The sequence below is a fragment of the Gossypium hirsutum genome, chromosome D13 (assembly GCF_007990345.1).
Source record: "Gossypium hirsutum isolate 1008001.06 chromosome D13, Gossypium_hirsutum_v2.1, whole genome shotgun sequence".
Lineage (NCBI taxonomy): Eukaryota > Viridiplantae > Streptophyta > Magnoliopsida > Malvales > Malvaceae > Gossypium > Gossypium hirsutum.
Genome location: NC_053449.1, coordinates 32,267,989 through 32,282,045, shown reverse-complemented (window position 1 = coordinate 32,282,045; position 14,057 = coordinate 32,267,989). Strand labels below are relative to the sequence as shown.

The following is a 14,057-nucleotide window of genomic DNA, read 5'->3' as shown; positions in this document are numbered from 1 at the left end:
AATATGGTTTGCCATGGATCCTAAACCATTGCATGTACTATGGATCGAATGCTAACTCCAAAATAATAATAGGTTCGTGAATAAGTAAAAAAATTATACCGATTATTCCACATATTGATATGTTGGGAGTGTAATACCGATCAATTATCAATCATCCAACTTTCGCAAGTTGATAGGATGCAGATCATCAAGGTCTTGAGGTGCCACGGGAATCGGCTGTCAAAATTTGAACTACCATAACACTCTATTGGTTTCGTGTATCTCGATGGTAGTGTACACTACCAATGGGACATTAATGTAGCAAGCACTGGGATTCAAAAAGAATTCATCGGGGATTATTGCTTGGATTGTCGGGTCCTCATATAGTGCCCATTCAAACTATATTAATGTGATAAAAACATTAGTTATATATATACTACTAAATACGAAATCGACTATGTTATTTGTATATAGTTCAAAATTAAATAAATACATACATTTGCTTCTAATCGTTGGTTTAATAAAAGCAATATATCTTGAAGCTCAGTAGGTAATCCCACGTGACTCGGCGTATGGTTCCACCTATTTAAATAACTTATTAGCATAATAATTTTAATTTAAATCAATTTAATCATGGTCATATCTACTAAATTGTACCTTGTTACGAGTGGGAATATATATAGGTAATTCACTCGAGGACGTAAAAATGGAAACCAAAACCGAGCTCATGATTGTAGTAGTAAAAGGTAACCACCAATTTTGATTTTTCTTGATTGCTTCGCCGACACATCTTCTGGTACAATGCCGCCAATACGGCGGACCCCCAATTGAGGTCTCCCACTTCTCTAAAATCGACGAGTTTCAGCAGCCACCTTAGATGAACTAGATTTTGTGACTTATCCAGCATCAGGATACCCCGATGATCTAAAGGATGTACGCTCGAGCATATCATTCTCTTTGGGCTTCAGCCGAATCCTCAACCAGCTCCGCAAAATTTTTTCATATCCAAGCCATTTCGATTCGACCTTTGTAAATCGTCTCTGGAATCGCACCCAAAAGATCTAAACATACGGCTCCCCAATCAGCAAACTGAACAGACCCAATTACAACCGACCAGTCCACGAGTAACCCCAACTGTAAATGCATGTTCTCTAGAGTGATAGTACACTCGCCGCATGGAAAATTAAATATGTGCGTCTCAGGTCTCCACATTTCCACCAACGCGCTTATGAGTTTCAAGTCCAACTTACACCCCGGCCTACAAGGGCCACGTGCCAAAAATCAGCTTCCCTCAAGTATGGTTCGATTAACGATGATGGAGGACCGGGTAGATTAGGAATATGGCATTATAAAATTTGATCTTCTGCCTATTTACGTAAAAATTATTTAAAATGTTAAGTTAAAATATAACAATGGAATAAAAAAATTAAACAAGATTAAAATTTATTCTTACCATTTGCAATTGATTGACGAAATGCTCTTGTTATCAAGACGGATTAGAGACTCGACCATTGCTAAATTATATAAAACACGAAAAAAATTTAATAAAAAATATTTCTTGAAAATATTAATAAAAATATAATAAAAATTAGAATTTGGATAGAAATAGAATTTTAGTAAATAAATTGAGAATTTGAGAGATTTTTGAGAGTTGATTGAGAAATTTGAGAGATTTAAGATAGAAATGTGAGAAATTAGTAGGTGGAGGGTTTATAGTTTTTTTTTACCATTGTGGGGTCATGACTATTTAAAATAGTCGTTGGAAGTGAACATTAGGGGAAAGGGAAAACGCACTGACCTGGATGCGTTTTTGCTTAGCGCGTTGAGATGGAAGCGCTTTACTGTTCAGAGGGGAAAAACACTTCTAATTGGAAAGGTTTTTCTAATTTTCCTTTGAAAATAACACCAGCTGAACGTGTTTTAACAAAATCGGCCCATTTTCGTCATTTTAAAAAAATTAGCCTATTTCCGTAATTGTGAAAAAAAGGGCTTTATTCCGTAATTTAGCCATACTTTCATGTTTTATTATTCCAAAATTTTATTTAAAAAATAAAATCATGCATGTAAACCCACACCAATTATATTAGTAAAATTTTTAAATTAAAACTCAACTAAAATTTTATTTTAATACTATTATGCACATTTTATTACATCCATTTATTGTTTATCTAAACTATTGTTTAAGTCATTGATTAAGTTGTATCACGAGTTAACTAGGCATCAACTCAGTTAAGAAAATTACGAAAATATTATTCCATATTTTAAAAAGTTATATTATTCGAGGGTATTTAGTTTTTTTTATTTTTAAAAAATAAAAAAATTAGATGTGGTTGAATTTGAACCCACATCAAATGTATTAGCAAAACATTTAATTTACCACTCAACTAAAGTTTCATTTTGATATTTTTATACATAGTTTCCACACATACGCATATGATAAAATTTCTAATATTAATAATATTATTGTTTGAGATGGCGTCACAAATTAACTTGACACTAACTTAGGATTGATGACAATACCATGGTAAATAATTATATTCATGTAGTATTCTTAATCAAATGTATTCATATGTTTAAATTTCATTTTATTTACAATATAACCTATTTTTTTATTTTAACATTCTACATAATTCACTTGTTATTATTAATTATTTTTAAACCATACATTTCATTATTTATTCTATGTTATTTTTAAACATAAATTTGTATTCTAAATACGTGGTTTCTGTACGCATACACATGTGATAGAGTTTCTAGCATTGATAATTCATATTATAATATATAAAAAAAATAAGATTTGAACTCATGTCATTAAGTGTCAGACAAAAACGTCAATAACTTCTCTAATTAAATCTTGTTAAAAATTCAAATGTTGGTAAAAATTAATCCATTTAAGATAAATTTACATGGGAATAAATTATATTAGTACGATTCTAAAAAGTATAGTTTTTAGGCACCAATAAAATAATATCATATTGTCAAATTTTAAAGATAACAAAGTATTATTACACACTCATATATATCTACTATCTTCTTCAACTTAATTTTAATTAAATTAAATTATTTGAAATAATTAATTTTTAAATTATAAACAAATATATTTTCTTGTTTTACAATTTTTAATATTTTTTTCATAAGTTATGCAACTAATTTTTAAAAAAAGAATTAGTAAGCAAAAATTTTATTGCATTGAATTTTCGGTAAAAAGAATTATGTAAATTTTAAAGGTTTTATTTTTTTTTAAATTTTAATTATTTATATTTTAAAATAAATTAAAATTGGAGATTTAGTTGAATATAGAAGAATGTATAATATGTATTTAAAATTTTGATGGGTGGTAAAATTTTACTGATGCTAAGTTATTCCCAACTTACATATATGCATGTTATTTTTTATATTATAGTTATTATCTGGTGCTGTATGTGTAAGTCTAAATTCACACGTACACTCCGTCCAGCATAAGTTTCTACTTTCGACTCTTTCTCCCAGTATTTGAAGAAAATATTGAAGCCATTTTTGTCTATGAACTCTTCCTCTCTTTCCTTTTCTTCTTCTACAAAGCTAGAAAGACTGAGGGAGAGCTTTAATGGAGGCTCAAAACCAAAATAAACAGAAGCCCAATTCAGATCAAGTAGTCCTCTTCATGGATGAACCAAACTCCAAACACAAAGAATCATCTCCTCAGGCACAGGCTCAGGCAGATAGTAACAACATTACCCTTCCACTCTCACAACAACAAACCCCCGCAAAAACCAAAACTCTTCGCCGTCTCAACTTCTCCAAACCCAGAGCCCGTTTTGCCGAAACAACCTTCCCTCTAACTCCCAAACCCATCCCCGAATCCGATGAAAACCAACCCTTATACCCTCACCACGAAACCTCCTCCACCGACTCCGATGACGACTGGTTCGACGACGAAGAAGAAGATGGTAATGTAGGAGATAGTAAGGAAGCCGAGTACAGAAGAAGAAGAAGAAAAAGAAAGATCAACAGAAGAGCTTTAATTGAGTTCGTTCTCTTTATCATTATCATGATTTGTTTGATATGTTCTTTAACTCTACAATCGCTCCAACACAAACTTTGTTGGGGTTTAGAGTTATGGAAATGGTGTCTTATGATCATGGTTTTGTTTTGCGGACGCTTGGTTTCGGCTTGGGTTGTTGGGTTCATGGTTTTCCTTATAGAACGGAATTTCATGCTTCGTGAAAAGGTTCTATATTTCGTTTATGGATTAAGGAAGAGCTTTCAAAACTGTGCTTGGTTAGGGTTAGTTCTTATATGTTGGATGATCATGTTCCCTGATATTCACAAACAAAACATCGTTGTTAAAAAAACATTTCTTGGCCTGATTGCTGTTCTAACCGGCGCCACCATTTGGCTACTGAAAATCGTTTTGGTGAAGGTATTAGCTTCATCCTTTCACGTAGCCACCTTCTTTGATCGCATGAAAGAGAGCGTTTTCCATCACTATATCCTGGATGCACTTTCGGGGCCTCCCTTAGACGAAGAGCCTAAAAAACGAGGACTGAAGCATGCTAAAACCATGCCTGCCAGGCTGAGGCCGGAAGGCAGCGGCCGCGGCGTGGCCAGAACGTTGTCGAAGAAAGGGTCGAGAAGGATTGACATGGAGAAGCTGAAGAAGCTTAGCTTGGAAGGGAGAGCTAATGCATGGAGCGTCAAGAGGCTGGTCAACTACGTTAAGTCGTCGGGATTGTCCACGATATCCAGGACGGTCGATGATTTTGGGGCGGGGAAATCGGAAATTAACAGCGAGTGGGAGGCTCGGACATGTGCTCAGAGGATCTTCAAGAATGTGGCCAAGCCAGGGGCCAAGTAAGTTTCCCTTTTAACCCTGTTATTGCTTAATTCCTGATTGCCCATCGGAATCTTATGAATCATTTTATAATCTCATTTCTTAGATTTAAGTTGAACCATGAAAATAAAACGCCAAGGATTTATAGATACATTGAATACCATCGCATATTATCCATAATTGTTTTAAAAAATATTAATGAGCTAGAAAGCACTATCTAATGCATCAGCTCTGTAAAATTAATTACAAAATTTCAACATTTGGAAAAAGATCATATTTTTATATAAAAAAAGAATAAGCATCCATTTTTTTCTGTTTCATTTTCTAAAAGCAAAAAGGCTGCTAATTGCAGGCCCATAATTTAGCATGTATGCAACATGATATGCTCCCAATTCCATCTCTACTTTGAAACATGCTAGAATTCCAGTCATCATCAAGTCATAGAATATATATAGTCCAACCCCACTGCGCACTCATTCCGTTTGATATATCAGAACAGGACTGTCACTCTGTCACCTTTTATTTATTTGAGACACTAATTCCTTCTGTCTTAATCAATCTTTTTCTTTTTAGAATATTCAAGAATTTATTAAAAAAATAGGAAGGCAACCCATTATATTAGCTGTGATATGCACTTTCACAGCAATTAAATCTTGTGCACAGAAAGTGGGGAATATTTATATTTATAGTGGAAAATGTACACTCATCATTGAACTCCACTTGGGATTTTCTTTTCTTTCCAAGGTTTGGTTGACAACAAAAATCCTAGGATATTTTTTTACTATAGGTAAAAATATAAAAATACACCGCTTTTATAATAATATAATTTAATCATTTTTAATTAAGTTAGTGTTTATTGACTTATAATATCATTCAACTTAAAATCATCCCTAAACAATTTAAATACGACTTTAATCAATTCCTACATCCATTCTCTCTTTCTTTTTTTTTAATATTTTACTGGCGGTGCACCAAATATGTTCCATATTAATTTCTATTTTTTTGTGGAAATACAATTAAAATACTAATGCAATATTAAAATTGGCTATTATAAATAATTCCCATGTAAATTTTAAAAAAATTGTCAAATTAGAAAACTTCAATATAAACTTATTATGTGTAATGTAATTTTATTGTTACAATTTCAAATAATCGAAAGAATAAGTAAATTTGAGGGCTAATTGGGTAAATTTAAATTTCAAAAGTAGTCATAAAAAAAGTATAAAATGTTGAGTGGTTTAATTTTCTTTCCTTACTTTCCATTTTTGCAGTACATTTGAAAAAAAAAACTTTTTTTTCCTTAGTAGCTTTTTGCTTTTTATATTTAACCGTCAATATTTTTTTCTAAAACCAGTAATTACACGACATCGATTAAACTTGAATCTCCAGGTTTAAGTTACTAGAAAATCATAAAGTCAACCGATTTATTTTAAAAATAAAGTCATTTCTTATTTTGTATCTTGTATTTGAAAAAAAACATGTATTTTTGTGTTGTTGAAAATTAAAAAATAAGGTCATATTTTTCATCTTCTTGGAAATTGAATACAATCTTTTAACTTTCATCTTTTAAAATACTTAAAACCTATAAAAAAGTTATCACCATGTCATCCTTTGATTTTCTTTAGTGAGAAAGTAACAGTCTTCTTTAACATCCATTGAAGCACTTAAATTATAAAAGAGTATAGCTTCTATTAATTTATATTAGTATTTTGAAAGTTTTTAAAAAATAAAAAAATACATATGTATTTATTTTCAAAATAAACTCAAACAATCTATTTATGAAAAAAAATAAAATTTCAAACATAAACAATTTTCAATTCAATATGCAATCGAAAAATAAATTCCTGATATTGTTTTTACGAAAGTATATAAAGATGAATTTTTAAAAATTAAAAAATCTTTTTTGGTGTGAGAGATTTAAATTTTAATGAAATATCAAACTCGTCAAAACTTATCCAGAAAAATTAATTTTATTTTTCTTTTTTATGAGATTTAAAAACATATTGAGGTGTATATAATTCTTTGAGAAAAATATAATCGAGTTTGATATACTTATATTATTATTTTTAATTATTTTTCATATATGATATACTTATATTATATTTTTTTATTATTGTGCATATTTGATAAAGAATTATGTGTAGAAACATTTATGGTATATAAACTATTCATTAATTAAGCATAAGAAAAAATTTTAAAAACTATTATTATCATTGTCATCTTTTAATTGAAAATATTTAATAAATATAAAAAAATATGCAGTAAAGTATTATATAATGAATTTTTTTATATTAGTTGTGTTATGTATAAAATAATGATAATAATTATATCCATTAAAAATATTTAAGAAGAAGAGATTGTAGAAAATTGTGATTCCATGTCATCCTTATCCATTTCTAATAAGAGAATGACTAATCATATTTTTTGTCTTGATTTTTATTTTTTTCTCCTGAAAAAAATTTAATTTAACTAAGAAAAATAAAAAAATCAGGCGAAAGAATCTAATTTGACATTCTTTAGGAAGAGATAAAATGACGTAAAATCACAGTTTTATACAATTTTTACTCGTATTTAAGTTTATTATATTTAAATAATTAACTGTTACTAATTTATGAGAATAGTTAAATTAAATATACATTAAAAAGATATTACTTTAAAAACAAATGTTATGGGCCAAAAATTCAGCACTAATATTTAAAGAATATTTGTAAACTAATTTGAAAAAATTGTTAGCAATTAAAATAGTATCACTAATTTAAGCATAAATAAAGGAAGAATTCAAACCTAGGAATTAAAAAATTGCTAGAGTTGTTATAAAAAAAATTTGTAAAATGGTTAAGGTTGAAAAATCTAAGTAGTAATATTTATTAAGAATAAAAATATGAGAAAACTCCTAAATAATTATTTATTAAAAATGTATCTTTTTGTCATTAATATTTTAATATATACCAGTAATTCACGTGATATGCTATTAATATTTTTAGAATTAATTTATTGAGTACTAATGATTCAAATCATCTTAATTATCGTTATATGATTTTAAAGATTTGTTTCCTAAATTTAGTTAGTTGACCGTGATAAATTTTATTATTAGTCAAGTTGAAATGTTTTTACTTATTAGAAATAAATATATGTTTTATCATCAATTTAAGAGTAAAATTAGAAGGGTATAATTTAAGGATAAAATTATGTTTTCTATAACATGGTAACCTGCCAAGTATTAATAGTTTATGGTGCGGGAATTCAACTATAATATATTGGATTATATTTCATAATTTGTAACTCTAAATTGCTATTGTATATACATATTAGATTAATAACTTCAAATTACTATAATATGTATATTAAATTAGTAAGATAAATGATTTTGTTTTTGGTATCTAATAAATTTTAATAAACTTTGTTTGGGAAAAGACGGGAAATTATATAGATAAGGTATTTTCCAAATGTAAGGTTACTAATTTCAAAAGGTAAATAGAAATGAATAAATATTTTTATAAGAAAAGCAAAGGTAAGGTTAGTTTTTACAAACAATGTGAAAGTGTATAGACAGTGTTGATTGAGACTGACGCATCGGAGAACCCAAAAAAAGGGTCCTAAAATCACATTTGTCCTTAGGAACTGTACGGCTATATACTATATGTGATACTCGACCATTCACTGCATGTTTTTATGTTTTTTTTTTGTCTTTGGCATTACAAATTATTTTAGCTTTTAATTTTTTTTAAAAATTATTTTAACTTTTTATTTAATTTTTCCGTCTCTTTTAATTTTTAAACTTGTGTTATTTATCAAATCAATTTAAAATAGATAAATTTTTCTATCTTTTTTAATATTTAGACTTGTACGATTTGTCAAATCACTTTAAATAGATGGAATATCTTTGCTGATGTGATATCCACATGAATTGTTAAAAGATGATTTTTAAACAATATTTTTTTAAATAAAAAAAAACTATAAACAATATTTTAAAATTTTTAAAAAATTAATTACTTGCTAACATGGATGTCACACTAGCAAAATTAATTCTTTTAATCTATTTAAAGATGATTTAATAAATAATACAATTAAAAATTAAATAAAATATTAAAATAATTTTTTTTATAAGGCAAATAAATAGTTATGTCTTTCTGTTTTAAAGAACCAGTGGCTACATACTTTGTCTCTTTCCATCAACAAAGCATAGGAAAGGAAATTTCCTCAATTTATTTAAATTATAAGTATTGAAGTTTTAATCTATTATCCATATATTAAATATTAGCATTAAGTTAAATACATATTTTTATTAATTATTTATCATAAATTATGAGGTGTAGTTTAATGACTATTTATCTTGTTTTTTTAATTATGTGGTTGAAAATTTGATTCTTGCTCATAAAAATGGAGTACATTTTATTATCAAATTTTTATCTTTATTTCTAAAAAAAAGTACACATTTAATATATAACTTTGTGTTAATTGAACAATTGGGTTGAACATATAATCTCATAGATTACACGAGTTTAGCTTTTCATTAATTCAAATAAATTTATATCAATATAGATCATGCAGGATTTAAATAAAACTTTTAGTTTAAGTTAAATTAAATTCAACAAGTTATTATATTATTTCAAATATAAAGATGTAATCAAAATAATAATTTTTTTGAAATATCAAAATAATAAATTAAACCTTAAAGAAAAAGGAGAAAAGATTATCGCAAAAACACACAAAAGAAGAGAAATAATATTTGATTTTAAGATTCATTTTCTATCAACTTTATTTTAATCCTTTAAAAATTATAAAAGTATAGACTATAAAAAATTAAAATTTCATTTGGCTCCCCTTAAAAAATTGTTATGGCTTCGCCCCTCTTTCAACTTAATCATTTTCCTGCATTCTCCTTAATAATTATCAACTCTAACTTAAATTTTTATTTTGATTCTCTTTAATATATACATATAAAGGTATATAGAAGAGGAAGAGCTATTGAAGTTCTTGAATAGTGAAGAAGTTCATACTATATTTCCTCTCTTCGAAGGAGCCCTTGAGACTGGAAAGATCTCCAAATCTTCCTTTAGAAATTGGGTGGTAAGATTCAATTATGAGGCTTTATTTTTAAATAGTTTAAAATTACATCTCATATTTTCTAGTGATTTATATTGCATTTTCATGTAGACTATGTATGTACATCAATTTCACTGTTTAATTAAAAGTTTTAAAGTTAAAATTACTTTTATAGTAGATAGTTTAAAAGTTTGAAATTTCAAATTTCAAATTTGAAATTAAAAATTATAGTCTAATTATTATTATTAGTAATTTTTACTAAAATTTGTCAATTTAATCTTAGTTATAAGTCATGTCACACAATGATAGTCTAATCAGCATGTAAAATTGATAAATTTTGACAGATAATATTTATGATTTTAATGATTATATTAGGATTTTTAAATAAAACAAAGTAAAATCACTTAATTTTGAATTTTTAGTGGGTATTTTTTTAAATGATTAATTGTAGTGATGACTAGTACGTTGGAATTCAGGTACATGCATATGTTGAGCGCAAAGCCTTGGCTCATTCCTTGAACGATACCAAAACAGCAGTCCAACAGCTGCACAGATTAGCAAGCGCAATAGTTGTTGTGATTATAATCGTAGTTTCCCTTCTAGTAATGGGGGTTGCCACCATTAAGGTCGTCTTCGTTGTTACATCTCAGTTGCTTATTGTGGGATTCATGTTCCAAAACACCTGCAAAACCATCTTTGAATCCATCATTTTCGTCTTCGTTATGCACCCTTTTGACGTGGGTGATCGTTGTGTCATCGATGGAGTTCAGGTAAAGGGATGGTTTATTTCTTTACAAACGAAAGGCAATATTTAAGATATTGATTGATTGCAAACCGCAGATGATTGTGGAAGAAATGAACATATTGACCACAGTGTTCTTAAGATATGACATGGAGAAGATATATTATCCAAACTCTGTTCTTCTTACAAAGCCTATTAGCAACTTCAGAAGAAGCCCCGACATGGGAGATACTGTTGATTTCACCATTGATGTCTCTACTCCTGTTGAAGATATCAATGCTCTCAAGAAAGCTATACAATTGTAAGTACTCTACTTCACCGAAACATGAATAATTAAAACAAGATGTAAATTAGAAAGATGAAGTGAGAGGGAAATTGCAGGTATATTGAGAGCAAGCCAAAACATTGGAGTCCAAAGCACACGTTGATATTCAAGGAGATTGAGAATATGGACAAGATGAAGCTCGTTCTTTGCGTTCAGCACACAATAAACCACCAAAACTATGGCGAAAAAAGCAGTCGAAGATCAGAGCTGGTGTTTGAATTGAAAAAGATCTTCGAGGCTCTTGGTATTAAGTACCATCTTCTGCCTCAGGAGGTTCATCTCATCACCAACCAGCTTAACAACGTCATGCCCAATGCCAATGCCAGAATCCCCACGTAATCAAATATATAAATATATATATCCATTTCTTCAACAGCAAAAAAAAAAAAAAAAACAAAACAAAGGAAAACCTATTTCCTACGCTTGTATTGGACCTAAAAGTTCGGTGTCTTTAGACCGGGTAACACTTTGAAATTAATTATTTTAGTTTGTACATTTTGATGGGGTAATATTGGTTTCAATAAGATAATAAAGATAATGAATTTAGTTATTGTAGTTGTAAGGGTTAGATATGGTAGTAGCAACATTAAAATTAATAATGGAATACTTATTTAAATTTAAAAATAATGACGGTGGTAAGGTGAAAATAAATTTTAAAAAAACATTAATGAGTGTCTCTATATATAATAAAAAAAATATTAAAATCATATTTATATTGTACAATAACTTTAAAATTATATTAATGTTGAACAATAATTAAAAAAATTTAAATTCATATTTATATTAAAAATAAATTAACTATTTCAATTATATTTATATTATTTAATAAAATATATTAAAACTGTTTCATATTAAATAATAATTTAATAATTAAAATTGTATTTATATTAAAATAATATAACAAAGATAATAAATAAAATTAGAAGGGATAAAAATGAAAATGATAAACTACACCCAAGGTCACTAACAGGGGCGAAGCCAGATATTTGTTTTAAGGGGGTCAAAATTAAATTGTAATTTTTACGTAGTAAAAATGCAATTTCATCGTTTTTAATAACCTATATCTTTATCATTTTTAAAAGATTAAATCATTTTTTCTCATTTTAGGAGAACAAAGTGCAATTTTACCTTTACTAATTTAAAATTTTAAAAATTTTAAAGGACCTAAATGGAAGATTTTCCATTCCCCCCTGCCAAAAGCCCCTAGCTACGCCCCTGGTCATTAAATTATTAGTAAGCTTACATTTTGATCACTCAATTTCAAAAGGTTATAAAATGGTCCTTGAACTATTTGAAAGTTTTCAATTAAGTTACTAAATTATTAAAATCGTTATTGTATGACATTCTCTATTTGCACTGCCAGCTACAATTGAAAACTTTTCTTCTCGTTCTCTTCTGCAGTTCGTTTCTTTTTCATAAAGTAGCTTTGAACATCATAAATATTCAAACCAGAATCCAAACAAGTTTTTTCTCCAATCTAATAATGACTGCTAGATTGGTTTAGATCTAATGTATGCTATTCTACTTGTCAATGGGTATTGATTCATTATACCGATTGTCAAATCGTCACTTAGAACTCACAAGCTAGACTTTAAAAAAAACTTAACAACCAATAACTTAAATAAAAAAATTCAAATAATTCAATGCCTTAAAATAATTTAATGATTATTTTATAACTTATTAAAATTAAATTACTAAAATATAAACTTATTAATAATTTAATAACCTTAAATTTAGTTTACCCAAATAAAAATTATAGTCTCCATGGGAAGTTCTGTCAATAAACCAAACCCTTTGAGCTATAGTTGAAAACGGGTAGCAGTGAAGTGCGTTTGCTCCACTGAGATTTTGCCAAACACCTTCCCAATGGTGTTGTGGTGAGATTGGGGAGAATTCAAAACCAAAATGTCATATGATTCCATTGCACAAGTAGTTTAAGATCCAAAGGGAGTCTTGTTCAATTCAACTCAAGTTAAAAAGTCTTGTCGCCATTATTAAAAAATTAAAATTTTGATTTATACTAAAAATTCTTTCATGTGCATATATGTAGAAATTACATATTTAGAATTTAGGGTATGTTTATATTCTCAGGGTACATTAAAAATAACATATAATAAATAATGAAATGTATATTTGAAACTAATTAATAAAAACATATATAATATGTACGATATTTAAATGAAAAAATTAGATTAAATTGTGAGTTAAAAAAATTTAAACACGTAAACATATCATATTAAAAATATTAACTATAGATGGTGAGTAAAATGAAATTTAAACACATTCATATATCACATTCAGAATATTAAATTCACTAAATTATTTATCATGGTGTAGTAATCAATCTTGAGTCGATATCGAGTTAACTTGTGACATAAACTCAATTAATAACATTGTATGGAGGTAATAAAGTATGCATAATAAAATTAAAATGTACAAAATATTTTAAGATAAAGCTTTGTTTGAGTGCTAATAAAGTGTGGAAACGACGTATTTAGAAAACATGGATGTGTTTAAAAATGATATATAATAAATAATGAAGCATATGATTTTGATGTGATTTCTAGAGCTTTGCGGGTTCGGAAATTAAACAACTTGATTGAAGAATCATCTTGAAATGATTCAAAAGGTGGAAACCTTAATTCGAAGCGCTTGAATTCTTTAAGGAACCGTAGCTATATTGAAACTACAACCCGCTTAAACTTGACCTTATACTCAAATCTTGGTGTATTGAAGCCGCCACACCCCGGGATGGTAAACGGAGTGATAAGACAAAATTTGAACGCCACAAACTTTGAAGAAAGTTTGATAAGTTCAAATAGTTCAATGAAGAACCAAGATAGAAATATTCTCACAAAATATGATTTAATTTCAAGCAAAAGTTTTTTTTTTTACATGAATGACTTAGAATGAAATTTATAGGCCTCAACTGACCTTATTTAACTAGCTTAAATTAGATCATTAATTCCGATTTAACTCTTTGATGGTTAGCCCAAAAGGCATGTCTCTTCACTTGTATTTGAGTAGATGAAAGGGCATGCCTTTTCATTAGTCCATGGATAGCTTAAAGGTCACCATCTTTATGAAGATTAATGCTTTTAAGTTGTTGTTTGTAGTCCTTTCTTCTACCATAATTGAATACCTTCATTCTT

The 14,057-nt window shown here is 28.1% G+C and overlaps 1 protein-coding gene across 1 annotated transcript; it reads left to right on the top strand.

Moving 5' to 3' along the window:
- Positions 1-3,389: 3,389 nt before the first annotated feature.
- On the top strand, positions 3,390-11,455 carry LOC107918327 (mechanosensitive ion channel protein 10). Its single transcript, XM_016847859.2, has 5 exons — positions 3,390-4,812; positions 9,739-9,862; positions 10,315-10,608; positions 10,679-10,881; positions 10,962-11,455. Exons 1-5 carry the CDS (start codon positions 3,566-3,568, stop codon positions 11,242-11,244), a joined length of 2,151 nt encoding a protein of 716 aa, XP_016703348.2. The 5' UTR covers positions 3,390-3,565; the 3' UTR covers positions 11,245-11,455.
- Positions 11,456-14,057: the final 2,602 nt, after the last annotated feature.